Raw genomic sequence first — 26,735 nt, 5'->3', positions numbered from 1 at the left:
ACTTATATGAAGCAGGGAATTGATGTCGGGTGTTAATTCATCATTTCTGCGTCACGTTAAAGCTTGTATACAGTAAATTGCTCCAAGTAGAGATGAAGAACCCGGCGGAGGATGGGACGATATCATTCCCCTTTGGTCGAGCAGGGCGAATCTAATTACTAGTGATTTGATAATGCCAAATTTGAGATTCTGGCATTTACAGAAGGCTGAAATCTGGCTTTCCGACAAGGGAGACATCGAGAACAGCTTCTTGGTCCAACAGCCTTTCCCGGAGTACACTGTATGGAACATCTTGGACCGAACCCTGAGTACCAACGTCGTTTAGCGCAATATCGCAAGCATTTGCACATGCCTGTCCTAGCTCATAGAATTGGTGTTCGATCCGAACAGCCCCTAAATGAATTGTAAGTTTCAATCATATCGGATTTCTGGGTTTAAAACATACCGTATCCAACGCGAGAAGAGCTTGGACAAGTAGCCGTCAAGACATTTACAGCCTCATCCCTCTTGGGTACCAAGGACCGATAAGAGATACCAAAGGGCCGCCACTGGTGCTTGTCCTTGAATATGAAGCCTTCATTATGTGCGAGACAATCTCGGACCACTCTACGTGCGCAATGTGTATCTGTAGGCCAGTATGCAATTGCGACGGGGCATAGATCGTGCTCTTCTCCATCATGCTCGGAAGCGGTGTGTTTTGTAACAACATAGTCGGACACCATTCTCCGTGCATCGCGAACGTAAAGCTGTCGAGGGAAATGGTTGTTGTCTGGGAATTCGTCAAGGCAGTAGCCAAATCGAGACCATTCGCGGCGAATATCGGCCTGGATTGTTAAATTGCGTCGCTGATAATAAAAATAAACGAGAGCGCACTTACAGGGACAGCTTCTCATTTGCAAAGAACCAGATGAGACCTTGGGTGAAGGTGGCTGTTTCGTCAAGGATTTTCTGTCGGTCTTCGGCATCTGCAGTAGGCCAACCATCGTTCATACCAAGTAAATCGGTACACAATACAGCTTCTGATCCTATGAGATCCGTCTTCCGGTTTGGAATCCCTTTGATACGCGGCGTGTACATCTTGCCACCGGCTTTCAGATATCGACGATGGAGATCGTAGTGAGAGCGCTCGTACCCCTCTGGTTTGTATATGGGCAAATTTTTTGCTTTCCATATCTGTCAGAGGGAGCCGGTAAGAGTAGGCAGCTAGATACTGTTCTCCACCCCCAGGTTTACCAAATGGCTCTGGCGAGATACCGTACAGAAGCCTGCTTGACGGGTCTCCGGGTACGACATAGGGATCAACTGGGACTTCGAACTGGGTATATCGCGTGTCATCTCGAACTCCTGCTAAGCTTTCATCGTACTGCGCTGAGGATTCTCGCCCCAGCGCAGTAGATATCCCGGCAGCGACGAAGAAGTCGCCTTCATATGACGCTTCGATAAAATACTAAAATGTGGTCAGATTGAGTGCTAGTATTTGAAGCGTTGTAGGCAATACCTTTGACCGTATAGTTTTACCATTAGTTAATCTCAAGGCAGTGACAGTGTTACCACTCTTCTCCACTGCCGAGCTGTCGCTGCGAAGAGATCCCTTGAAAACAGAGAGCGATGGAAACTCAGCCAGCCAACTCAATATCACCTGCTCCAAGATATGTGACTCAAATTTCCACACTTCGGGTACCTTTTCACCCTTCTGAAGTACCTCTTCTAGCCGCTCAAGTCTGCCATATTGCTTGCTAAGTCTTCGGTGAAGTTCGAGTGCGAGACCTCCAACCGAGGGGCTGTTTTTGAATTCGATCTGGTTGTCGATATCGGTAGACCCAAGGCCTTCGACCTGGATGCCACCTATAATTCAGAGCGATCAAAAGTTAGTTAGTTCCTGGGTGTGTTTTGGGGCAGACCAACCAATATGCTCGTGTGGGGATATGAGGACTGTCTTTCTCCCAAGCCGGGCGGCTTGAATGGCAGAAGCAACAGCTCCTGACGTGGAGCCATAAACGGCAATCTCGTATATCTCAGTCCCCATTGCAATAAAAACTAGTGAAAGGGCACAATGCCATACGTGACCGGTTGTTGTTTTGTATGGGACAGACCGTCAGAATATGGCAACCACACGAACCTCAGCCCCGAAGGTTTACTCGGCCTGAGCAAGAAGAGAATTTGAATGAACCAACGGAAAATTCCCGGACGAAAGCAAGCTCAATGGCCAAGAAATCGAAGTTTAAGCGAAGTAGTGAGTAGAATCAGCAGACCGGCGGGAAAAGCGTGGGGAATCCGCAATCCTGTGGTCTAAACCGATACTAATTCGGCCCCAGACCCAGCCACCCTTACCCAGGCACCAATCGCCACTTTCTGGACCCCGGAGTTCACCCGAGTTCTCCGCAATATTTCATTTCTCATCTCACCAGGTGGTCACCAGGATGCTAAAAATGCTAAAACTTACCTATTTGAAAGTTTCTGGAAATGAGAGAGCCCCGGAGAATGTATTGGCAAATAGTCTCCGTACTAACTTTACAGTTCGGTCTCCAGATGAATCCTGGGGGGTAAATGCTTCCCCCACCTCCGCGTTCTGAAATCTCTCCATCTTATACCCCACATTTTAACAGGCCTACATAATTCTCTTTCGTTCTTGAGCAAAATTTTCGAGAGAAGCCTCTGAATTCATTCTTTCTCCTACAGTCTCAGAAGATACCCACGCAATATGGCCGGAGGAGGCAAACTATATGCCAGCAAACAGGCATGGTCTGAATGCACCTTTCAGCTAATCTGCATTTTCTTGCTCTACTCCATGGGCAGTATTTTCTTCGGTAAGAAAAACCTTTGCTAATCAATACGACGAGATAGGTTCAGCTAATTTGACTTTGATATAGGCTAATGAGCAATAGAATTTGTTTATGAACCGGGGATGTTCTCTAACTTCCAACTAGTGACGGTGCATCGTTTGGCGGAGTCCAGACTTTTAATCCCTTCATCAAGAGGTTCGGAGAATATGATCAGACTGGAGGCTCTTGGAGTATCCCGACAACGGTGGTTTCACTGATGAACAGGTATGCATGGGAGTAAACTGGAGCACGAATGCTAAAATACTGACCACGCACCAGCTTGGCCTTGCTGGGAAAGTTTTTGGGAGCGATAGTCGTTGGTCCCCTTATCGAACGGTTTGGACATCGCTCAGCCATGATGGTGACATGTGTAACTCATATTCTTGGCGCAGTCGGCATGTCAATTTCGATGTCTGATTTTACCTTTGAGATATGCTAATTTAATATACAGTTCAGGCGACCAGCCATTCATCAGCTCAATTCATTGTCGGTCGTATACTAATTTACCTTGCTGTTGGACTGGTGGAGAATGTGAGTTATCGATTTATTTTCAAATAATTTATGTGCTAACCAAAATGCTCTAGGTTGTGCCTACATATGAGTCAGAGATTTGCCCAGCTCTTCTTCGAGGTTTTTGTGTTGGCTCCATCCAACTCTTCCTCACGTTCGGTTCCCTCATCGCTGGCATTGCGAACCAATACCTGTCCAAATATACCACAGATGCAGGCTGGATGATCGCAACTGGCGTCCAGGGTATACCAGCTGTCATAATATTGGCGGGACTTCCTTTCACCCCAAGTGAGTTTATATATAGTATTCAAGTTCTTAGTGAATGTTCGAGTGCTAAAATTATTAGATTCGCCTCTGGGGCTCATCTCTAAATGACGACGCTCCGAAGCATTGAAAGCGTTGCGACGCATTTGCAATAAGGAAGCAAGTGACAGCGGCCTCTGTGAGCTTGAAGTTGTTGCCCTGGAAAGCTCCGACAACAACAGCGAAAAGGCGCCATGGTCTGCGCTCTTCAACTCTGTCAACAGGCGCCGCACATCAATTGCCCTTGGTTATAATGGCTCTACAACAGCTCACCGGTGTTACGTTCAGCAGTTCCTACGGACCGACTTTCTACAAGAAAGTTGGGCTAGGAGATATGGCATTCACATACGCAGTAGGTGTCTACGGATCCTTTTACTGCTTGCTTGACTGACTCCACTTTAGGCAATTAATAATGGTGTATCAGTGGTGACGGCTATGCTTGGTATGGTTCTCTTTGATACCTTTGGTAGACGCGACGTCACATTCCACGGATGCTGGTTGCAAACTATCTTCCTTTGTCTTATTGGTGGTCTCGGCTCGAAGACACATCGAACAGCTGGTGATATATAATGGTATGGTGGCATCATTCATCCTATATGCCGCTGTTATTCACGCTATCTTAGGTCCGGCAGCGTATATTACCGCTGCAGAGGTAGGAACTGCGACCTTGAGAGAGAAAACCATGGCGATCGCGACGGTATTCAATGTTGTGGTTGGATTCGTGGTTGTCTATACTACTCCGTATCTGCTTTCAACTCCTGGAGCTAACCTTGGAGCCAAGCTTGGTTATATTTGGGGAGCATTTGCTGGCGTGGGTGCTATTTGGGTGTGGTTCTTCATGCCGGAACTCAAAGGAAGGGGATTGGAGGAGATTGATGAGTTATTTTCAGCCAAATTACCTGCCTGGAGGTCTAAGGAGTTTGTAGGCTCTGGTTTAGGAGGTGCTATTTCCAACGAAAAGGAGACAGCGATGAATGATGAGCAAGTGGAAGAGGTTGAGAAGGTATAGGCTCGGGAGAGCCCTAGATATTCCCTAGATTGGATCAAGAAAGGGGAGAGATATTTAGAAATATCAGACTGAGTCAACCTTGGGACGCCTGCTAAATGGACCATAGGCCCTTCTGAATCCAGATTAGTATGTAATTTCCATGTAACTTCGGATACACTTAATCTACCTCTATAGCGCTGCAAAAGTTTCTAGTCCCTTGTTGCCCTCTATAGTCTCCGCCTTCCTATGGCTGACTAGTACCTACTACCTGGGATGGAATAGAGTAGCTAATACTATATTCTATCCTGGGTAGGTACTAGTACTGCTGCTATTAACTAGAAGACAGTAACTAATGGTAGACAAATATGAATAATGATACTGCCAAGACACCAAGAGCTCGGAGAAGCGCGAAAGAACCTTATTTACATTTCAAGTTCTTGAATTGCTTGCTTAACAATAGTATTTGCCAACCCGATTCGCGTAATAAACATAAACCGCTGGTAAAGTGAAGGTGAAGGAAGTGGATGGTGACAGCCAACCCAACCTGGGTTAGTCAATCCGCTGCTTTAAGCTTCTCCCTTGTCAGCCTCGCCTCGCCCCCAATTCCCACCACATCCAATCTATCTCTCCTCTCCGGTCTCGCGTTCTCTGTATATTTCAGCTGGCCATCTAATACACGGCCAAACAACTTCAGTCTCCTCTGAAAACCTTTTGGTAATTTCTTTTTTCTTCTCTTTTTTGGGTCCGATTCACCTGGGCGGCCCGGGACGCTTGGAAAACAAGCGATAAGGCCACGTACAATTGTAGGCAGCAGATTACCTTTTCTCTTGGAAGGCAGAGAAATTCCGCTAATGACTTTTTCTCTTGTTCTGGAGTATAGTTTTCAGCGCCAACTATGTCCTTGACTCATCTTCCTCCCGAGATTATTGACCAGGTGCTTTCCGATAAGGACCTTCGAACGCATGACCTCGCCAGAATTGCACGAGTAAATAAAAGTATCTATGCTCTCGTGTTAACCAGGATCTACAGGGATGTGACGCTCTACAGCTCCGGAGAGTACCGAGGTCAGGAGATCCTCGATTTGTTTCACCGGACTCTGATTGCAACTCCGCGGCTAGCAACCATTACCCAATCTCTAACCGTTAGCGCTTTTCTCCCCAATGATGCTAAAATTCACCAATCACGGCAAACTCTGGCGAAACTCACTGGCCTTCGAAATCTGTCGCTGGATTTTTGGGAAAAGGGGACGGGATATATCGCAAATCTCATCGAAAAGATCATGCCAACAGAACCTGACACGGGTGCTACTACACTTGTTAAACTCCAGAACATAACAATTACCGACCCGGGACTAAGCTTCCGCGAAATCTCAAAGCTTGTCTCCTTTCCCAGTCTAGAGCGACTGGCCGTGAAATGCCATCGACAACAAGAGACTTCCGGATGTGACGCCTTACCGTCCACATCAAGGCACCCCTATTCAAGTTCTCTCAAGAAACTCACTTTGACAATCTCCACGAACTGCAATCATGAATTGCGACAAGTCCTATCAGCTTGCTCGGCTCTAGAGAGTTTTATCTGCAATATATCTCCCATGCAAAACTTCAACGACGACCCAGTATCATCTGCTGATTTATCACAGGCTCTGATGTCCTGTCAACAAACACTTATCACAATGGAGTTTAACAGCACATTGGGCAATATCGAATCCGAACGATCGTTAGAACTGAGCCAATTTAAGAACGTGAGATCTCTGAAGGCTAGCAGCCTTTTACTCTTTGAAGAGGATGAGCAAGACGATCCGGCCCTTCGAAACGGTCTCTATACCCGTCTACCACCCTCACTAGAAAGCCTAGAGGTATGATCCCCTCAACCTGCAGAATACAAACCAGTGTGTAGAGATTATGTTCTGAATTATCTGAGTTATCTCAAAGATACTGTTTGCGTCCGACTCATATGCTTTCAAATCACTCGATGAAGTAGAAGTATCCGACGACGACGAGGCTTTTAGCACCGAAATCAAAGTCGATAACGTCGTTTGGCTCTCTGAGCTGGCTCAACATCGGCAAATTCTATCATATGTTCGGATTGAAGAAGATGGCGGACGGTCGCCTTCCATGAGAGCGCATAAAACAGCTAGCCTTCACGATGCTCCGCCTAGCGTCAAGGAGGCATTCAATGTGGCACACATTGAGATCGATCTTTATCTTCGGCCATTGTTCTACCCATCTCTTGAGCGGCATTCAAGTTAGTGCCCGCGAATTCAGGAAATTACTTCCACGATAGCCCTGGAGCTCTTTTACAGTAACATATCATACAAATTGGGGGTGCTTCCCAAAAGTGTCCCCGGGCGCATGATGCAATCGGAGATTCATGGTATTAATGCCACTATGAAACTACTAGAAGTAATATAGTGCGACAAAACTCTCCTTGCCTATCGTCTCTCCAAGTTATATAAGTTCCCCAAGCGACCTTGGATACGCGGTAGCCCCCCTTCCTAAACAACGACCCGGGCATTCTTTCAAATACCGGCGGCGCCCATGAAATGATGCTATCAGGCAACAAAGTCCTTTGCTATCACCATAGCATCCTTTCTGAACCTTCTAGGTGGGGCTGGGGACGTCAATGGCTCACCCAAGGGCCTCGCAAGACCAGTCGAGTAGTCCATCTTCGCGCCGTTCTCAGCAAGATAGACGGCCAATGCGGCCCACGCGTAGCTTTCTGGGGTGTTCTCGGTCGGCTGCCGGGGGTTTGCTGTGGATTACGCGTTAGTAGTGTATTTATCGAGTTGCCAAATGTCAAATGTGGTAAGTGATGGCATATCTTTCACTCCGGCACAAGGCAGAATACTTACTCGCTTGGGCCGTGAGAATAGCATCACTTGCGGTGTCTGGGTTAGAAAACGTCAGCAGTTGACTTTAAAAAGCGTGAGCCTTGGATGTTTGTGACAGTTTCTACTTACAAGCCACTCTTCTCTTGTTGATAAAGTCGTCCGTATTTCCCGGCCAAAGGGGATTCGGTTGACCCTTAATTTTCGGTTTGATTGCAGCCTTAGGTCCCCATGCATTGATATCAGGCGTGTCTATTCACTTGTTAGCACGGGAAGCCTTCCAGTAAGTGATATTTTCATACCGTCTGGACCTTTGCAGGCGTGAACCAGTTCATGTACAATGCTTAAGCTTCTAGTCTCAAGTGACTGAAGAGAATGCCCAATATCACTGCTCGAGTCGTCGAGTGCCTCCAGGGTGTTAGGTTTTTTGAAAAAGCCGCCAGGACAAAGGGTTAGAGAAAGGGATTCTTTCCCAGTTGACATGGGTGTCACCACGGCGATATTTCCATTATCTCCACAATATGTTGGAGGGTTGCTGGTGTATGGAGGACCAAAGTAGTATTCCTTCAGGTCGTCAGACCAGAATGCGACCCACTTTGAGCAAGATGATGGTTAGAAGATAAATTTCACGTAAATTAAAAGGGAGCAGTCGCAGCAACACGGAATAATTCATACAGTTTCTATATTTGAGAAAAGAGCAGATGAGTCAGGGATCCCGAAGGTTTTAGGTTTGAATTGGTGACAGATAACATACTTTTTTTGAGCTGTGGTACAGTCTTCCCGTAGGCCTTGTCATCCGAGACTACTTGGTTATTCTTGGCCTTTCCACTGGAGTCGTACACTATTTCGGAAAATTAGCTGGTAATATAGTAGCTTCTACTATAATTTAGCTCCATACCTGTTGTTGTTTCTTCAAGCCAATCACTGTTGCAATAAAGGGGAATCTTCTGGCCGCTGCCTCCCTGGGCATAGGTATCAAGGTCCTTGAACCAGTCTATCAGAAGACTTTAGCAAAGCTTGAAACGTATTAGGTAGCAAGACTTCATGTTTTATTCCTTTACCTTGAACATGTTTAAGCAAATTCGCATCTTCGTTGGAGTTAGTTCCGGTTTGCTGGGAATTTGGAGTGATTCCAAAGAATGTTTTTCCAAGTTTTTGGACTTGAACGTCCGTATTGTATTTTCCAAAGGCATCGGATGCGGTTTTGATGATTTTCTGTGCTTCTTCGAAATAGGCATCCAGGTTTTCATTAACTTGGCCACTCCTGTAGCTATCACATCCTCCTTTAGTGGTTCCACTCTTGACGTTGAACACATTGTCGAGAGCTTTGCCCGCCACAAGGTTGGAAAGGCCCAGTAGACCTAGCCATGAATAAAAGTTCAGTCTCATCGTAAAAAGCCAATCTCTGGGAGCTGTGAGAAAGTAGTAGACAGAGATGAATGATGAAAACGAAAACTAATTCAGCACAGATGGGAAGTGGGTTCCAAGTCAGATATCCTATATACCCACTGCGAGATAGATATATCCACTGATAGATAAAAGGACTCGGACTAATTGTACTTTGTACGCAAGGCTGATTTCTTATTTCGGCAATTCTTCTTGGAGGGGATTTCAAATTCGCGCTTTGCTCATATAAGGCCTCCCATCAACGCAAGTATCCTATTTTGTAGGGTAGCCAAAATAGAAAATCTTCCGAGATTTCTTCGATATCTGTCATGCAATGCTACTTGGGGGCTACTTTTAACGCCAATTTCTATAATGAGGGCAAATAGAAAGGGGTGGAAGTACTAGGTAAGCCGCCATGCCACTCGGGAACCTGCATGGACCCCACATAAGCCCAGGGACCGAGACGTGGCTAGATTCTTCAGAAAATGTATCAGGTATATTGTGGAGTATCGGACACGACATTTGAGCCACATATAGTTATAATACTAGTATCTGGTGTTTCGAATTAAGATGAAAGCAGCGATGAGGCTATACTATGGGTCCTAGATAGTCGAAGTCGATCCTTCATTTAAACTCGGCGCGTTATTTTATCCATATTTGTTCTTGGCATACCCCATAAATAGAAGTACGGGGCTCAAGAAGCATACATGCAGCTAGATTGGCTCTTCCGTATAGCAGATATTGCCGAAATGTGGTATAGCCGAAGTTTAACTCAGCTTTGGCGTTTTGGGGGCTGAGGACTTTGTGAAATCAACGTGAGATCTCTACTTAGTTTCCGCCCCCACCATTTTCAGCCACACTAAAAAGCGGGATATTTGTTCAGGGTCTTATTTTATCGAGAGATCCTACTGGCTGGGTTTCATGCATGCTGCAGGGTCACAAGAATCTCACCATCTTACATTTCAACTTTCATTTTGGCAGGCCATATCCCGGCGAGGCAGACTGCATTGCTCCGGCGCTTCCATACTACCTCAAGCTTCTTTCGCGGAAACCAGATACTGTCCTAGTATATTTACAGATATATCAAACAGATTTCCACTTCAAACGAATTTAATATTCTCTTTACTATATCATCTTCCTTTCCAATTTTATCATTTTTTCTGTTTGTCTGAGCTGCCAAATCCTCTACAACAGGTTGGATCTGCATGTCCCACACCATGTATTTGAAATCTTCTCTTGTCGCGATATTATCAGTTGCCTTGACTGCCTTGTCCCAAGAGCCCGGAGGAGGTCCGGTAGCAAGAGCTATAAATCCAACTGCTTCAGGACAAATTGGTATTTGGCGTCCCTTCAGCAATACTAGTACCATCGTTAAGCAAATACTTACCCCAATATAAACAGGTGTTAATCCAGTTAGTGTATAGTGAGTATCATCTGATGTTATGTTAAGAATTTGTACTAATATGATGCTAGTACGGAAACCGCGAAATGGATCGGAGTGGACCCGGTCAGCGTTGAGGTCATCACCACTGCTGGTGTGACAACAACAGCGACTGCCCCATTTGCCATTATCACGGCCACGGAGACCTCAGGGAATACCAATCCTGGTGATGTCAGTTTCATCTTATCTCCAGAGGGCAAGGACAGACTCAGCGCTCTTTTCGAAGAAGTGGCCGCCGCATGCGCGAACACGCGCGTTAAGCGGTCTGGTAGCTGCGAGTTATCGCAATTATCGCGTCCTGGAGCTGGAGGAGGTGTCCTGGAGTTTGATATTGACTTTGGGATTAATATTCCCATGTTCACCGCAGGGGATGTTGCTGTCGCACTGCAGAGCGTACCGGCAGCTGTGGCCGTGGCTTTCATTGCCTACGTGATTGGAAATGGCAAAGTCCCCGACGCTGTTAAAATTCCGGCGACAGACACCATCAAGACGACTACGGCAGAAGCAACGTCAACAACTGAAGACGGTGACCTCGCACCCTACGTGACCACTAATTACCCAGAAGTTCTCCCGACCGAGGCAGTTGATTCGGATGAGGCCTACGCCCTGGATTCGTTTATGCAAGCCTTCTTGCTATCTTATTTTCCCACACAGACTGAACTCACGGGTCTGCCAACTCTGACAAATACCGCATCCACAACCCCTGGTACCATAAGCATATCAACTCCTGCTGGTAGCTCTTGTGCGAAGACCGCTACGAGCGAGCTTTGTACTGTTCCGCGAGAGCCTTGTGCCACTTCTGTAAGTTTTCGGGACTGCTGTATCTGCTAAAGTTCAAATGGGCTAACTTGTAATGATTTAGTTGACCTGTGAGAGCTGGGTGCCTACTGCAACTGCTCCATCGATGGGCCAGGTGACCTGCTTTCCTGAAATCCGAAGACCAGTCGATAAATATGGCGCCGTTCGACCGGATCAGTACCGGGAAGCCGCCGATAAGGCATGTGCAGCTTTTGCCAATAAAGGCACACTTGAGGCCAACTTGGGTCGAGGCTCCTATGTATATCAAGCAAAGGACGGGAGTGTGCCATATTGGTTCAATGTTGGTGTCAGCAGTGGGTCCCAAACGTGCAAAGACGAAAAGCTTGATGATCCAATCGGCGATGGCTCGCACACGTGCAGCAGTATCCTCAAAGATAGTATTTTTGGCTGTAAGTTTATTCATTGGTTATTGAGCTATAAATGGAGGGTAACTTTTACTAATGCTTTAACGTCTAGGTAATAATGGTGGGCGTGGAGGTTTCGTCCAAGTAGGATGTCTGACATATGCGTTTGATGTTTGCAGCGGAAATGGTGATATTGAAGCGGAAGGGGCATGCTTTACGAGTGGTATGGGTGCGCCTTGGGTAGTCACTTAATTAATTGGTCTACTCACTTTGTAGCATCTATCAATTAGGGGCATCGTTGATGGGAATGTGTCAAGGTATCCATCTGCTTGTATAGATGCTCATCTAGTGGTTGTATTCAAATGAGCATTTAAGGTCCCTCGCTAGCACTACCGAGTATAAATTATTATTTACGGATTATCAAGTGCATCCGCTACTAGCAATGTTGGTTTTTATTCTCGAAGGTGAGATTGGTTGATTCAATAGGTCTTTCGTACCTACTATTCCGACTTGCAACCTTGGCCAACTTGCACAGAATCAGATCTAGTTCCATCTCCGACACCACCGATCGCTTCAACAATAATCTCATCACCGCCAGCCAGACCATCGACTTCGATGGAAGTCTCAAATCCATTGCGCAATGCGGTTCCTTTAGCCTGAGAGCCAGAGTAGATCTTCCATGATTTGACATCGGTTGCACCATTCCAGCTCACATGGACAGTTGTCTTGCTGGTTTCACGCGAGACGCACGCAGCAACGTCCGGCTTAGTCGATGGATTTCCTGTCCAGGGATATCGGTATGCGCGGTATGTCTGCATGGTATTATCGTAGCCAAAGCGTGCACGCATGACAATAGTACCATTCTCATCATACTCCTCGATCTTCGGAGTTGCTCCATGATCTTGTAAAATATGACCATTTGCAAGAGACTGGTAGCTTCCCTGAGACTGGGCATAAACCGGTTCATCCGCATCCCAGGTGCGTCGTTTGAGAGTCACTTGTTTTGAGCCTTGTAACTCAACATCCAAGAGCAAGCCGGTGGTGAGGGTCGTAGGGGCCGAGAAGTCTGCATTCTCGTTATTGTGCAATGCCAATGTGACTCGCTCATCGCTCTGGAATTCAAATCGTGCGTCATGTTGGTAGCAAAAGCTAGTTCCAAGTCCCAGTTCAAAGTCACCACCTGTTTGGCCCTGTTAATCATAGGTTAGTGACAATTCGTATTGATCGGTATCGCCGGCTGGAATGAGGATACTCACATGGAGGTGCCATGTAACGTTGCCATTTGGATCAAGGAAGAAAATGCTGCACATATAACGAGAGGATAGCAGGTAGCTATCCCCATATTTATAAATGGCATTCAGGTGCGGATATCCATATGGATTCGTTTGGTTAAGCCCAGATCCATCAAGCGGAGCGCGCAGATAACTGAGTTTCACTTGATCAACATGCTCGTGCGCACTCCAGCGGAAAAGAATCTCATTGGTCTTGAGATCGATCTCATAGATCAGTCCGTCTTGGATCCAGCCATCCTTAGGGCCTCCGACAGAGCTAAGATCGGCCTGTGTGACATTGACTGCCGTCACTAGAATAGTGCCGTTGTCGGTGAATTGACTTTCGTGGATATCAATGCACGAGTCAAATTGCATCGGTTCGAAGACGGTCACAAACTTTTCCGACTTGCAGTCAAGTGTGACTCGATGAATCTCATCATAAGAACTGTTGAGAATACTGATATGTCCGAATCCAAAGCCTTCCCCAGCATACCCTGTCCAGTAGGCGATCACGGGCTCTCCATCCAACATCTGTGGCTGCAAAGCAGAATAGTTTCCTTCGGCTCCTTGCCATACAAGCTGGCCATCATCTTGATAAATTGCAGGGTATCCATTGTCGCGAAGGATGTCCTGCGGGGAAAAGAAAAGATATCCAGGTTCGGTCTGACCCATCTTGGTAACGTTCATGTAGGGTGTCATGATTGATGAGCTCTTGTATGTTTGAAGAGGCCATAGAGCTGTATCTGAAGACGCAGCAGCAAGGTTTGAAATGCTAGAAAGGAGTGCAAGCCCCCGGGGATGAGAGCTAGACTACTAGACCATCCCATCTTGTCAAGAAAGATGCGTTCTCAGCTTTGAACGTGCTTGTGTTGTTATAACTAAATTGCGGAGTACAAAGATACCTCTGGCTGAATTTATAGGTTTCAGCCATGATCACCCCTTTACAACTAGACTCTCATCAGATCGTCACATCCCCGCATTTTAGACCCCGAGTGTATGGACCTCATTCTCTCGGTAGTGATGATCTTGCCATTGAGCCGACGCTCCATGGCACCCAGCGCGACATTGATTTCTGACGCGGAAAGGATCCGACGATATTCGATTTTCTCCGCATTGAGATAGGAGCTGCGAAAATGGAAGAGAGCTCAGTTCCTCAACTAAACTGTATTTGGTATGATAGTCCTTGCAGTCCCGACAGGCGGCGATTACCACCGAAGGAATTTAAGCCTACTTTTCGATTGGACTTTTCGGCTTATCTTTTACCATATCAGAGAGGGTGCACTAAGACTCTCGTGAGAGGTCCTTGTCTCATCAAGTAGTGTCTCAGAGCCTAATAATTGGAAAATCTCTATACAGATAAGATATTCTTTGATTGGCGCGCGGCGAGACTAAGAAGAGATGCTAGAAAATGCCGAAGAACTAAAGCCACCTCCGATCGCGTAGAAGAAGCCAAGAAAACTATCCAAGCGAAGAGCATATCTCGGGATTCATCCCACTCAATAAAATCATATCATTTAAGAAAAGCCAAGTCCAGCAGCACGAAACGAAGCGGAATTATCCCACACATAACTATGATATTTGCAAATATTCCCTACCTTACTTGAGAAAACGGGACTTAATACAGTCCGACCTATACAAAAGAATCCAAAAGTAAGGTTTGGTGTCGGGTAGTACCTTGAAGTCTGGGGTCAGTTGTGGAGAAATGCTATGAGGGGGTAAAATGTATCCCGGGTGGGATTCCGAGAAGTGCCCTCTTTGCGCTAGGTAGTCTCCAGCTCCAAGTAAAAGGAACCCTAGGAGAAGGCTCGGAAGTCCAGAAAATACTAGTATGTGAATACTAGTAGCTAGTGCCGAGCTTGGAGGATAGGTAGACAATGAACCTCGGACTCTGAGCTCTCGAATGCCTTCCTACTAACCAACTGCCGAATTCACAGCTAGACCGTTCCTAGGCAATTGTCGATGACATGGCGGAACGCCCCAAAGGCTTGAGTTTGGACAGCAGATTAGCTCTGCATACCACGCTAAAGGGAAATGTATCCACAGATTATGGCATTGACGTCGTGGAGCCCAGTAACCCCAGTTTTTGGAACTGAATGATTGAAAGTCTGGGGATGTCGGCAATGCTTTCGGCAATTATAAACTGGGTAAAAGCGCACTAAAAACATGCTTTGGGAATCTAAATTTGCCGACGGTTGCAAGAGTACTAGGCTGGCCGCAGACCCCGGCTCAAAGATCAATTGTAAGAGGATTTCATTTATTGAATGGTCTCTATTCACAGAAGATTTATCGCCTATAGATAGGATCGTAGCTATCTACTCTGCTGACAGTCAGGAATAAAGTTCGAAGCTCTACGAGGTCCAACCGCCAGGTGCGGAATACAACCGTGAGTGCCTTGCCGCTAGAATTTCCAAGGTTAAACGAGTCGGCTGGGGCTTCCGAACGGAGAACTGGCAAAGCCTAAGGCCGCGGGAAACGGCGATCTGGTAAGAGGAATTAGGCGCAGGTCCGAAGATTGCGTATAGAATTCTTGCATATATGTACAACGGTAAATGCTATTCTGTTGACCAGATAACGCCAGGGTATTCAAGTTGGATCTGTGGGTTATGTATATTAGTTTCGGAAATCAAAGCTGAGGATGGTTTATCGTCCGAAGATTCACTAGAGCTTCGAGTCGGTTGCAATCGCCTTGCGGCGCATTTGGCGAGATGAGACATCAGCTGGAGCAGGGGCCGCAGCATTGTAGAATAGTTGGCGGCCAACGATATCCGACATGGTCAGGACACGTGAGGACACAGTCGCTCCGTCACGACGGTTTTTACTAGACACAAATATTAGCATATGTGCAGTAGCTCAGGGAAGAGGTGATTGACTTACCCTTCACGACGGGATTGCGCGATCAATTCAGTAAAGTCCCAGAGACGCCCACGATCGAGTACTCTACCAGTGGTTGGATCTCTCTCAGGCGTCCATTCTGGTGCAAGTTTCAGCGAAGGACCAGCGCGGGACTCTTTATCTTTGGCAACAAGAATGATGCCTTCCTCCTCGAAACGCTGATATGAGTTCCTAAGAGTTTCTTTGTTCACGGCCTCAAAATAGGAAAGGTCGCCCTGGTGGTACAATGTTTTGCCAAGCTGAAAATGGTTAGCTGTGCCAGTGTGGTTACTCAGGGGGGGTGACTCACCAGCTGCGCACTATCCTGGGACTTCTTCATGTCAATCCAGTTATCTTGGCCACCATCAAGAGGCGGTGTAAGTCCAAGTAGAGACACCGCACCAAGCCAAGATGCCTCGATAAATGGCCAAATCAAGAAACAGTAGAAGTCATAATTCTCACGGCCACAGTTACGCTCAGCCTCGCTGAGTTCAACATACTGTGGTGTACCAGAGTCGTCACGAGTAATCTTGATCACATCATCTGACTCCAAGCCGCGCATAGTGTTCTCCATGTTAGAGGAGAGGCCCTCCGGAGGGAAGATGAATTCGCCACGGAAAAGCTATCGATCGTTAGAGTATACTTGCAATACAGAGCAGAGCAACACATACCTGAGACAGGAAAGAGACCTGGTTCCTCAACGCTTCGTATGTGATACGCTGATTGGCAGGGCCACCGCCTTGCTTGATCTTGGTGTACATAGCAACAGAGACCAAGGCTTCGGTGATAAAAAGATGAATGAGCATGTTACGATAGAACGACAGTTGGAAGCGGTCGACGGCATAATACGTAGGCTCAGCCAGGCCAGGAATCACGCCCACCAACTTTGGACCCAGTACATCCAGAGCACGGTCAACGACCTGGTCAGTGGGCGAGCGATAGAAGTGGGCAACTCGGCCACCCTTCGCCCGCACGCGGTCGCAAAGCCAGTCGAGCCGTCTGCATAGTTCGCCCTTTCCGACACCACGGCCACGCAGGGTCAAAAGAACGGTCCCTACGAGTGCCGGCGGCATCATCACAGAAACATCGTTGATCTCGGATAGTACTCGGTAGCCCAAAGTTCGCAAGATACGGCCCTTTTCGGTTTGGGCGAGTTTCTTGTTAGCGTCCAAGTCACCCTGATTGAGCCGCGAAAGCTGCTGGTTGAGGAATTCGCGTAGACTCCAGGGTTCGTGGAACCGAACATCAACCCGGCCCAATTTCAGCGACAAGACCGAGGATGATGAAAGGAAATCAGAAAGATTCTCTTTCTGTTTGGGCTGTCCCAAAAGTTCACTGATATAAGATCTAGAGCGATATTAGTGAATCAAATAAAATAAAAAAGTGGAGAGGGAGGCTGAAAAGCGTACTCTGTCTCGATGACCTTGTCATATTGTGTGCTGACCGGGCAAATAATTGTATCTTCAGTGCGACCGGAAAGTACGCTGTCGACAATGAAGTTGAGGATTCCGAACTTGGGCGAGAGCAGTTTGCCTGTTCTGGAGCGACCACCTTCGATGAAGCATTCGAAGTTAAATCCTTGTTGAAGAAGGGTATCGATATAAGCTTGGACGACAGTGTGATATAGAGGGTCATTTCCAAAACTGCGTCGAATCCACATAGCGCCTGCATGCTGGAGGAAAGGGCCGAGCAATGGAATGTTCAGATTGTCGCCTGCAACAACCACGGGCAGCCCAATTCCAAGCCGATAGCAGATCAACTGCAGCGAGACATAGTCCACGTGCGACTTGTGGCAAGGTAGAAAGACAATGGATTGCTTTTTATTGGCGGCTTCTTGGGCCACTGAACGCAAACGAAGAACCTCCTCGCTCGATACATGGATACCCTGGTGGTACGCACGAGTCAGGAGCTGGGTACACATGTAGTATGCGCCTCGAATGAAAGTCTTGTTTTCCATCTTGCAAATCATATTGTCCATCATTCCATCCACCACCTCTCGGAGGTTGGTCTCGATTTCGTGTCGACGGCGACCTCGTTTTTCGTCCAGCGTGTTGCCGTCTCTGATTGCTAATAGACCCTCCTTCTCCTCAACTGTGACGCGAGTGCCGGCAAGCTCCCTCATCTTATCCTGGAGCATCGGGCTGCCCAGGATGAGTGATTTCATCTTTTCGGAGAACCCCGAGTAGAAGACAGGTTGCCCGATCACATCGTCGTATGCGCGCCAGCCAGTGCCGGACATGTACAGGCTAACCTCGCGGAGAAAGTCGAGGGGATTTTCTCGAAAGCGGGCCATATGGTGGACGAGGTTACGTTCGGTAATGGGCTCATCTTGAGTTTCAGGGCCACCAGTGAAGCCAGACCGGTGAATCGTCAACTGCTTGCCCACGATCTGCAAGTCCGGAGCCGAGTGGTCGTCACTGATGGCCGATTTAGGGGGCGGCATGGTGTCGAAGGGGTGGAAGTGAGAACAAGCTGTCAGGTCACCCACGAATGAGGAAGAACATTGAGGGGGATGCGAATAAGAACAGAGAGGTCCACTTCAAGGTGCAAGTCAGGGCCATAGCTCCTCAATTCCCAACAAACCCCAGATTGTCGCTCTGTCACGGGGACTTTCCCCGGACGCAACCGAGGTTACCAGGTGCGCCCCGGCAGCGGTCCCGCAACAGGCTACGGTGGCCAATACTAGCCATGAGTGCATTTCTTAGTCATCCTTGGTGAAGCTGGCGGGGAACGTGACTTCCTCAAAAGTATACTCCGGACATCATATTAATTACTGGGCACATTACTCCCACCATGTCTAAACTGGTCAATGGCGTGAGGTCGTTTTCTAGTGAGTGGAACCCACATCATTCAGTCGCCCATCTCTACTGAAAGCTTACACCTCCGTAGCAACGGCCTCTAGCTTACTGGCCGACGCAACCTCAGCTTCACGATCGGTCGCTCAACCTTCTTCATTCCAGGTCTTTCGCGATGTCCCTCCCCTCCGCCAATTGCGCCATCAGCTGTTGAAAAATGAACGCACGGTGGGATTCGTCCCTACCATGGGAGCACTCCACGAAGGTCACCTTTCTCTGATCCGAGAAGCCGCCCGCGAGAACACCGACATCTTTGTTAGCATCTTCGTCAACCCCACACAATTCGGTGTGAATGAGGATCTATCAAGCTATCCTCGTACATGGGATAGTGACGTGGAGAAGTTGGAGAAGCTGAATGATGAGCTCGGCCGCACAGGTGCGCCAGGCGCGGGACAAATCACTGCCATCTTCGCCCCGACGTCCAAGGTCATGTATCCGACTCTACCTCCATCCTCGGAGATCGATGGTCAGGGTTCATTTGTCACAATCACACCCCTCTCTTCAAAGCTAGAGGGAGGTTCGCGGCCCGTCTTCTTCCGTGGTGTTGCAACCGTCTGCATGAAGCTCTTCAACGCCACTACCCCGACCGGGTATACTTCGGCCAGAAGGATGTACAGCAAACCGTCATTATCAAGCGGATGGTCCAGGACTTCCTTCTTGATACAAAAGTTCGCATTATCAGTACCTCTCGCGAGGCAGATGGACTGGCACTAAGCTCTCGCAACGTCTACTTGGGCGACCGACGACGCGCTGTAGGCCTCACAATCTACAAGGCTCTCAAGGCTGCCGAAGATGCATATCTTTCGGGAAAGACTACCCGAGCAGATATCCTAGGTGCTGCCCGAAGCATTACCGATCGAGTGCTATCTGAACAGCAGGCACTTCCGCCTGCGGAGAGGGCCCTCTTTGAGGTGGATTATATCTCCCTCGCTGACCCTGATACTCTCGACGAGCTGGATCTCGTCGATTCCACCAAGGGAGGTGTCCTGAGTGCGGCCCTGAAGATGGCACCCTTAGAGGAGAACAAGCCCGGCGAGGATTGCGGATTGGGAGATGGTAAGGTCCCGGTGCGACTCATCGACAACCTGATCCTCCAACCCCGGGCATGATGCGCTCTGAGAAATATGCAGTGTACATAGATGGAAAAGTGTCACCATACCATAGAATCTAGACCTTGCACCGACAACCGTTTTTGACATGTCTTGATCTCCTGCATGAATAATGGCATGTAGTTATTAAAACTTGGATTTCTCTAACGACACCCAGACTGTACTAAGTTGTCTTCTCTTTGTCTTTGCCTTTCTCGTTCAGGGAAGCCAGACCATCACATTACACTGTCTAGAGTTGTTCGTGAATAGTAAGTATATCGAGAGACGAAGGCGTCTGGCGGCAACTTGAAGCTTATAGGAACATGGTGCGAGAAGGCAGAGCTTGGGCCAATACGCGCTGCTGAATACGCCGGTGCATAGCTTGAATCAGTCAATTCGACAATTATACTGCCATGGTACGGATATGTTTTGCAGTCAAAAAGAAATATCAATTTGAATGAGCTGACTTAACTATGAATAGTTTGACCGCCTTCTGTTACTAGAGTAGCTCCTAGTGTTTGCAGTGTTTGTAAAGAATCGCCTTTTCTGCCGGTGGGTCTTGGCGGGAAAAAAAAGTCTCGATAGCAACATCTTTTCCTCATTCTCGACTGTCGGGTTGTAAAGTTTTACCCCGATTTTTCAATATGGCGGACGATGGTATGCTTCTGAACTTCGCCCTTGGCGACAGTGTCATCACACAAGAGGCGAAATACAAGGGAGGAACATGGCGGGACCGACTCTCTGCGAAGAAGCGCTCGCAGCACCAACCTCGAGACGGCGAAGGCGAAGGCAAAGGCAAAGGTCCCCACCAGCCCAAGAACCCCAATCAAACCCAGCTTGGTACGAGACCAGCAAAGCGACAAAGAACGACCGATTCGAACGAAGGAAGGTCCGGAGAAGGTGGTAACCGGTCTCGACCCCAACAGCAAGGACCACGCCGACACCCCGGACAGTTTGCCTCTTCTCTTTTCACCAGCAACCCCGAATCAACACATGTGGAAGAGCCGAAGTCTGAAGAACCGATCGAGGATGCGAAGCCGACCAATGCGCCCCTACTGGATGGATTGGATACTTTTACCAACTTGGGATTGTCGCCCAATCTGGCTGCGCATCTCCTCACAAAGCTTGAGTTGAAAGCACCTACCGCGATTCAAAAAGCTTCCGTCTCACAACTCCTGAAAGAAGAAAGCGATGCGTTTATCCAAGCCGAGACTGGTTCCGGTAAGACCTTGGCTTATCTTTTGCCCCTGGTGCAACGGATCATGGCTCTCTCAAAGGCGACGAAGGAGGACGGTGTTCATCGTGACAGTGGATTATTTGCTATCATTCTGGCTCCGACTCGTGAGCTGTGCAAGCAGATTTCAGTTGTTTTGGAAAATGTCTTACGATGCGCCAATTGGATTGTCTGCGGAACAGTCATTGGTGGAGAAAAGAAAAAGTCCGAAAAGGCTCGCCTAAGGAAAGGACTGAATATTCTGGTCGCCACGCCTGGTCGCTTGGCCGATCACTTGGAAAATACAGAAGCCTTGAATGTCAGCAATGTTCGGTGGCTGGTTCTGGACGAAGGTGATCGCCTGATGGATTTGGGATTCGAGGAGGAGCTACAAGGAATTGTCAAGAAATTGGATGCGAGACAACGACCCAGTCGAGTTCCTGGTGTCCCCACGCGCAGGACTACGGTTTTGTGTTCTGCTACATTAAAAATGAATGTGCAACGGCTTGGTGAGATCAGTTTGAAGGATGCAATTCATATCAAGGCCGACGCGACCGATGAGGACGGGAAAACAGACGGCAAAAAGGATGACGAAGATTCATTCCGCGTTCCTGCTCAACTAAAGCAATCATACGCGGTCGTGCCATCCAAGCTGCGTCTAGTGTCATTGACTGCATTCCTCAAACGTACCTTTATTCGCAAGGGTTCAGTGATGAAAGCTATCGTCTTCGTCTCGTGTGCCGACTCGGCAGACTTCCTCTTCGAGGTTTTCTCAAGAGAATTCGGCAAGAGAAAGGGAAAGAAAAACAGGGATAGAAACGACAGCGATGACGAAGAAGAAGAAAGTGATGAAGCCAAGATTCTGAGTGAACGGGAAAAGATGTCCCCTCATGGTACTATCGCACCCGCCACTGCCTTCTCCAACTCATTAAATTCCGTGACACTCCACCGTCTCCACGGCTCCCTACCCAGCAAATTCGAACCGCCACCCTCAAATCATTCTCCCGCAGCGACGATCCATCAGTCATGGTCTGTACCGATGTTGCCGCTCGTGGTCTGGATCTGCCGAATGTCGAACTGGTTATTGAGTATGACCCAGCCTTCAGCGCAGACGACCATACCCATCGAATTGGTCGTACCGCACGTCTTGGTCGTGATGGTCGGGCTTGTATTTTCCTGCAGCCCGGATGTGAAGAGAATTACGTGGAAATCTTGAAGCGTGGCTACCGCGATGGCGGCAAGGCACTCACTCGCACCGATGCGACAGAAATCCTCAAGCGCGGCTTCGGCGTCAGCGTGGATTCCAGCAGCAAGAATTGGGAGGAGAAGACGACGGATTGGCAGATGGACGTCGAGCGATGGGCTTTGGACAACCCCAAGTATCTGGAAATGGCCCGTCGCGGATTCCAGTCTCACATCCGTGCCTACGCAACCCACATCGCCGCCGAGCGCAGCATGTTCGACATCAAGGAGCTACACCTGGGCCATCTTGCCAAGAGTTTCGCCCTCCGCGATCGACCTGGCAAGATCAATGTGCCCGGTCTGCGTACCAGCAAAGAGGAGACAAAGAAGGACTTCAAGGCCTCCCGCAGCGGTGCTGCCGGTCAGAAGAGGAAGGCCGGTGCGGCTGACGATAACCCAGTTGCCTCTAACACCGACGATGCGGCCCGGAGGATGCGTCAAAAGATGCGCGAGAATATGGCCGGAGCCAGCGAGTTCAATCTTGCTTAGAAAAAGCGTATTTGTTTATATTTGTTCACGTTGCCCGATATGTGGCGATGCATTATTGTACAAGAGCATTAGCATTTGTTTCAGTAGATATCCCATAATGAAACCTTTCCATCCTTGGAACCAACTGCCAGCCAGTGTGTCTGTTGTACTTTGAGATTCCGTTGGTTATGAACTGTAGCCAATGACAAACTTTGTCCTTCTGCTTTGTCGGACGATGTTGGCTCAGGGACAGGGTCAACTTCCCCAAAGGCAACAGCATAACAGCCATCCTTGTGCCACTTGAGAACAGCTAGTTCTTTCATTGTTTTTGCAGAGTATACCCTTACCCTGCTATCCCAACCAGCAGTTGCGAAAATTTTACCATCGCGACGAATCCGCAGCCCTTGTTGACCAGAGTGTTTTGAATTGATGGTTTTCAGCGGCAGATCTTCTCCATTCTTACCAATAGAATGCGTTGGGATAGGATGTTTGATGATCAGAGCATCAGCGGACGAAGAGAAGAAGCAATCGCGTGAGGGGGGCACATCGATAGAGAGAACAGGTTGGCTGTGCGGGCGACTGCCGTATCTTTTTTTCCCACTTCCATGGGTGGGAGGAGATATATTTGAGATCAAAACTCGCCGGGTCGAGCGGGCCCCTTCGAACAAAGGCCATTACATGCCCATCCTCATATGCAGATGTCACATAGAGATCACCCGACGCGGAAAGGAAGATTTCCACGCTCATGACCATTCCGGTTTTTATGGTGGGGTCTGACCGGATAGTGCAGAGGCGAAGTTCAGAGGGGAGGTGGAAGATATCAATGCCCCCGGAGTCCAAAGCATTGGGGACTGCAAATAGAATGTCGTTATTTCTTGTTTCGTGTGGTTTTGAATCATCGTCGATGTCTTTTCGGGTGTGCTCATCGATGAATGTCATCGAAAAGGCACAAAAGTTGAGTGCATTGACAGGGAGAGAGTGCAGCAGCCATGGCTTAGTCCCCTTGTCCTGTTGATTTGAAGCCGCCACGTCGACTGGAAGCGTCTTGTCAAGGAATTTATCGTCTTCTTTTCGAAGTTTCCAAACGCATAACTTGTGGTCGCGGCCATGTCTATACCAAATATTTAGCAAGGCAGTTCCAAGTTCCAATAACCCAATATTCCAGACTGATCGCTGAATACCACTCACGTGTATATCTCTGCTCCGCCACCATCAACAGCGAATCCCTTGGCTTCAAGAATAGCACCCTCGTGGGCCTTCCAGACTGTCACCGGCCGTTTGGTGACTAAATCCCATACGACGATCCAGCCATCAGCATCGCCCGACACAAGCCGTAGGTTCTGAGAGAAGATGTACAGGGCATGGATGGGGGCCGCATGTCCGCGAAGAATGTAGACCGGGGTAGCTGCGGCTTGTTGAGATTGGCTCGTTACTTCAGCCATCCCCAGTTTTCTAGTGATTCATTGGATAAAGTTGTTCTCGGTCGAGGTTCCGGTCTGGCGAGTGCGTCGTTGGCGGCGGATTATGCCACCGCTTTTCCGCCGAACAGAAGTATAGTCATAGCCACTGCCATCCAATTTTAAAAGAAACCTTGGAACAAATTCAAGATTAATATCTAGTGAATTTGACGAAGAGAGCTAATTCATAAAATATTCCACTTCAGAAATTCTACTGAAACAACTTAAAGATTCAAGTTAGATTCATACGACAGATATATAGGCAACTTCTTTGATGCAAGTTTGTCAATTCCAGTTGGGCATCTAGTACATTCCAAGGTTGACTGATACACTCAGCAGAAATATTGATATATGAACTCAATACGGGAACAAGGTGATGGGTCACCCGGCATTTCATTAGTCATTTGCATGTGGGGGTATTTTGAAACTATTCATCACAGCAGTGTTAAGCTCCGGAGACGAAGCCAAGAACTTTCTAATCAAAGAATATAAGACCCATACTGGTGGTATTGGTCAAGGGTATGATGGGGAGCGGTATAAAATCCTTGATAAGGATGCTTCTCTGCTGAGAAATCACTCATACCCAGTAGCGGATTTGAGAGATGTGTAGAAATCTTAGGCCCTTTGGAGATTGTCTGGTCTAGTTCGTGATAATGACTGTTATGCATCTGCATAGGATCCACTGTTTCATGGGGCGGAGGGGGCCAGCCCCAGTGCTGCCGTAAATCGTTCTCAATAGATTGAGATGACCAAATAGTGTCTTTGGCTGTGGCAGTCAAGATGCGAAGCGCCTCTTCTTGGGCTTCTCGGGATTCTAGGCTTTCTGCTGCGATTGCGAGGCATCTGATTGATATTTTCGCGAGACCACGATCTTTGAGGCCTACAGCAAGGCCACAGATATCATAAGCATGAGCCTGTTGCATTTCCTTCATCTCCGTACGGAAATCTGGCTCCATGGGATGGGTTCTTGCCAAGAGAATGCGAGCTAGATGGTAGAAAAACTGGGCAATGATAGCAGGTCGCTTGGTCATCCTGGGGAGTATGAGCAGGCGAAGAGTGATGGTTGAGAGGCAAACAAAGCTTACCAGATGGTCGGAAATACCGACTGCGTGTTGCTGGGCCACGGCTGGACGTGGCCAAGAGGTTGCATCGACGGCGGGGTATTTTTAACCCACTGATCGCACCAACTATTGTAGTGCCCCCAATCTTGCAATTTCTGGCTCAATTGCCCCATATGAGCGTCTGTCCCATTAGGAGATTGCTGGTTCTGGCTTTGGACTCGGAAATTGGAAACCTTGCCACATATATAAAGGATCCGGTGAAGCCATAGTTCCTCTGATTTGGGGAAATGATGCACGTTGTCTATATGCATGTCGACTCCCCATGTGTCTGGGTCCCATGAAAGAGACCAGCCATAACGCAAGCAGCTCAACAGCTCTATGCTAGTATTGATCCAGAAGCAGGCGCCCCCAAGGCCGGGTGTCTTAGAGTTCCAACCGCATTCGCGGATCAGAGCTCTTGACCCTGTCGTATGGTTGATCTTGGGTGTTGACTGCGAGGATATTGACTCATATATACTGAGAACCAGTGCAGCCGCCGCACATAGAACCGAATCACGATTAGGATCTTGCATCAAACTCATAAGGTCTTGTGTTGCCATTTCGTAATAGCGATTTGCCTTTTCATCCCCGGAGGAGGGATTTACGACCGAGAGATGCCGAGCACCACAGGCCAAGAAAGCCTTGAGTAACAAGGGTTCTTCGACAGTATAGTATGGTAAAGTTTGCGTAAACTGTATGAAAGTTAGCGGAGTTCCTTCAAGTAACTGCAAAAGGTGACGTACGTGTCGCATTGGATCCATAGACTCCATCCAAGGGCCGACCTCTTCAACAAATGTTTGCAAGAGGAATATTTGTTCCGGGTCGCTCAGCGACGAAGAACTGTACTGCTTCATGGCGAGTTTTCGCGCAAAATTGGATGTCCCATGCGGAAGTAGCTCCTCACCAGGCACGATATGAGGCTCGTGCCACGTATCAGGTCCAACTATAAAGTCATGGGGGACATCGAAGCCGGTTGGGTCGAAAGAATGGGCTACAGATTGGAACAGACTTGTCAGATAGTCCGTACCCAAGGCATTGAATGCATCCTGATGCAGAAGCTGGCGATCCTGGACGGGACTCTCCGGCTGGGGCGGAGGATATCTTTCGAAGCCGCCAACATACTCGGATGCGATGAAGCGTGAGTCGTCTCTGAACGTCACTTTGGCACCTTTGGGTCGATCAATGATATGTGGCGGAGCGACCGTCTGAATGTCGATAAAGTTCAAGCGAACACCACGCCTACATATCCTATCTGATTTTCGACAATTCAAACACCGACCCAAGGCCTCGTCGCACTTGAGGTGTCTCTCCCGGCAGGTGAGACAACCTGTTCGAACCCTCTTTGCCTTCGTATCTGACAATTCTGACTTCTTGCGATTGGTGCCAGCAGCGCGAGGGGAGTTGCCTTTCTGGCTTTTGGGGGTCGACGTCCTCGAGTCCACTCTCGGTGACTGCGATTTTGATTGGGCGCGAGTAGTGAGATTCATTTTGTCCTGTCAAGTATTCCACCTGCCCTATCCCCTCTTTGTGTTCTAGCCACCAGGGCCAACCGGGGCAGACAACCGCCGGTTTGATCGAAGGTTTCCGAATTCACAAAATCTTGATGGCGACTGTGGTCGAATGGCCATGTTCGCTGCTGGGGCGTGTGGCTGGTTCCAGGTCCGACAGTCGGAGACTTTAATAGCTGGAGACGGGTGCAAAGTGATTCCGAGGCCTTTTGACAATTATTC

General features: G+C 48.2%; 11 protein-coding genes across 11 annotated transcripts; 5 read left to right on the top strand and 6 right to left on the bottom strand.

Annotated features, from left to right (window-relative positions):
• Nucleotides 1–196: 196 nt before the first annotated feature.
• Nucleotides 197–2,026, bottom strand: N7509_005986 (uncharacterized protein; the record flags this gene model as incomplete). The annotated part of the gene is made up of 7 exons (XM_056630623.1): nucleotides 197–393; nucleotides 446–465; nucleotides 516–824; nucleotides 878–1,136; nucleotides 1,234–1,447; nucleotides 1,499–1,845; nucleotides 1,906–2,026. 7 exons carry the CDS (start codon nucleotides 2,024–2,026, stop codon nucleotides 197–199), a joined length of 1,467 nt encoding a protein of 488 aa, XP_056489925.1.
• A 675-nt stretch (nucleotides 2,027–2,701) lies between these two features.
• Nucleotides 2,702–4,644, top strand: N7509_005985 (general substrate transporter; the record flags this gene model as incomplete). Its single annotated transcript, XM_056630622.1, has 8 exons — nucleotides 2,702–2,742; nucleotides 2,928–3,047; nucleotides 3,102–3,192; nucleotides 3,279–3,353; nucleotides 3,407–3,620; nucleotides 3,860–3,987; nucleotides 4,038–4,194; nucleotides 4,259–4,644. 8 exons carry the CDS (start codon nucleotides 2,702–2,704, stop codon nucleotides 4,642–4,644), a joined length of 1,212 nt encoding a protein of 403 aa, XP_056489924.1.
• Nucleotides 4,645–5,518: 874 nt separating this feature from the next.
• On the top strand, nucleotides 5,519–6,484 carry N7509_005984 (F-box protein; the record flags this gene model as incomplete). Its single annotated transcript, XM_056630621.1, has 1 exon — nucleotides 5,519–6,484. One exon carries the CDS (start codon nucleotides 5,519–5,521, stop codon nucleotides 6,482–6,484), a length of 966 nt encoding a protein of 321 aa, XP_056489923.1.
• Nucleotides 6,485–7,174: 690 nt separating this feature from the next.
• On the bottom strand, nucleotides 7,175–8,839 carry N7509_005983 (uncharacterized protein; the record flags this gene model as incomplete). Its single annotated transcript, XM_056630620.1, has 8 exons — nucleotides 7,175–7,374; nucleotides 7,475–7,510; nucleotides 7,583–7,702; nucleotides 7,753–8,044; nucleotides 8,126–8,130; nucleotides 8,205–8,291; nucleotides 8,349–8,444; nucleotides 8,512–8,839. 8 exons carry the CDS (start codon nucleotides 8,837–8,839, stop codon nucleotides 7,175–7,177), a joined length of 1,164 nt encoding a protein of 387 aa, XP_056489922.1.
• A 1,214-nt stretch (nucleotides 8,840–10,053) lies between these two features.
• N7509_005982 (glycoside hydrolase family 55 protein) lies at nucleotides 10,054–11,692 on the top strand (the record flags this gene model as incomplete). The annotated part of the gene is made up of 4 exons (XM_056630619.1): nucleotides 10,054–10,126; nucleotides 10,387–11,078; nucleotides 11,191–11,485; nucleotides 11,553–11,692. 4 exons carry the CDS (start codon nucleotides 10,054–10,056, stop codon nucleotides 11,690–11,692), a joined length of 1,200 nt encoding a protein of 399 aa, XP_056489921.1.
• A 248-nt stretch (nucleotides 11,693–11,940) lies between these two features.
• Nucleotides 11,941–13,410, bottom strand: N7509_005981 (arylsulfotransferase family protein; the record flags this gene model as incomplete). The annotated part of the gene is made up of 2 exons (XM_056630618.1): nucleotides 11,941–12,630; nucleotides 12,697–13,410. The coding sequence occupies 2 exons, from the start codon at nucleotides 13,408–13,410 to the stop codon at nucleotides 11,941–11,943; spliced, it is 1,404 nt and encodes a 467-aa protein (XP_056489920.1).
• A 1,959-nt stretch (nucleotides 13,411–15,369) lies between these two features.
• On the bottom strand, nucleotides 15,370–18,025 carry N7509_005980 (lysophospholipid acyltransferase family protein; the record flags this gene model as incomplete). The annotated part of the gene is made up of 5 exons (XM_056630617.1): nucleotides 15,370–15,529; nucleotides 15,586–15,842; nucleotides 15,893–16,204; nucleotides 16,254–16,929; nucleotides 16,992–18,025. The coding sequence occupies 5 exons, from the start codon at nucleotides 18,023–18,025 to the stop codon at nucleotides 15,370–15,372; spliced, it is 2,439 nt and encodes an 812-aa protein (XP_056489919.1).
• A 350-nt stretch (nucleotides 18,026–18,375) lies between these two features.
• Nucleotides 18,376–19,546, top strand: N7509_005979 (pantoate--beta-alanine ligase PAN6; the record flags this gene model as incomplete). Its single annotated transcript, XM_056630616.1, has 3 exons — nucleotides 18,376–18,412; nucleotides 18,472–18,954; nucleotides 19,002–19,546. 3 exons carry the CDS (start codon nucleotides 18,376–18,378, stop codon nucleotides 19,544–19,546), a joined length of 1,065 nt encoding a protein of 354 aa, XP_056489918.1.
• Nucleotides 19,547–20,169: 623 nt separating this feature from the next.
• dbp7 (putative ATP-dependent RNA helicase) lies at nucleotides 20,170–22,469 on the top strand (the record flags this gene model as incomplete). The annotated part of the gene is made up of 2 exons (XM_056630615.1): nucleotides 20,170–21,675; nucleotides 21,711–22,469. 2 exons carry the CDS (start codon nucleotides 20,170–20,172, stop codon nucleotides 22,467–22,469), a joined length of 2,265 nt encoding a protein of 754 aa, XP_056489917.1.
• An 80-nt stretch (nucleotides 22,470–22,549) lies between these two features.
• Nucleotides 22,550–23,890, bottom strand: N7509_005977 (WD40 repeat domain-containing protein; the record flags this gene model as incomplete). The annotated part of the gene is made up of 3 exons (XM_056630614.1): nucleotides 22,550–23,027; nucleotides 23,050–23,559; nucleotides 23,637–23,890. The coding sequence occupies 3 exons, from the start codon at nucleotides 23,888–23,890 to the stop codon at nucleotides 22,550–22,552; spliced, it is 1,242 nt and encodes a 413-aa protein (XP_056489916.1).
• A 494-nt stretch (nucleotides 23,891–24,384) lies between these two features.
• Nucleotides 24,385–26,492, bottom strand: N7509_005976 (uncharacterized protein; the record flags this gene model as incomplete). The annotated part of the gene is made up of 4 exons (XM_056630613.1): nucleotides 24,385–24,937; nucleotides 24,991–25,697; nucleotides 25,749–26,244; nucleotides 26,281–26,492. The coding sequence occupies 4 exons, from the start codon at nucleotides 26,490–26,492 to the stop codon at nucleotides 24,385–24,387; spliced, it is 1,968 nt and encodes a 655-aa protein (XP_056489915.1).
• Nucleotides 26,493–26,735: the final 243 nt, after the last annotated feature.

Source organism: Penicillium cosmopolitanum (genome assembly GCF_028827165.1).
Source record: "Penicillium cosmopolitanum strain IBT 29677 chromosome Unknown utg000006l:49.0-5199605.0:1.0-5204138.0, whole genome shotgun sequence".
In the NCBI taxonomy this organism is placed as follows: domain Eukaryota; kingdom Fungi; phylum Ascomycota; class Eurotiomycetes; order Eurotiales; family Aspergillaceae; genus Penicillium; species Penicillium cosmopolitanum.
This window is presented reverse-complemented; position numbering and strand designations above follow the sequence as displayed.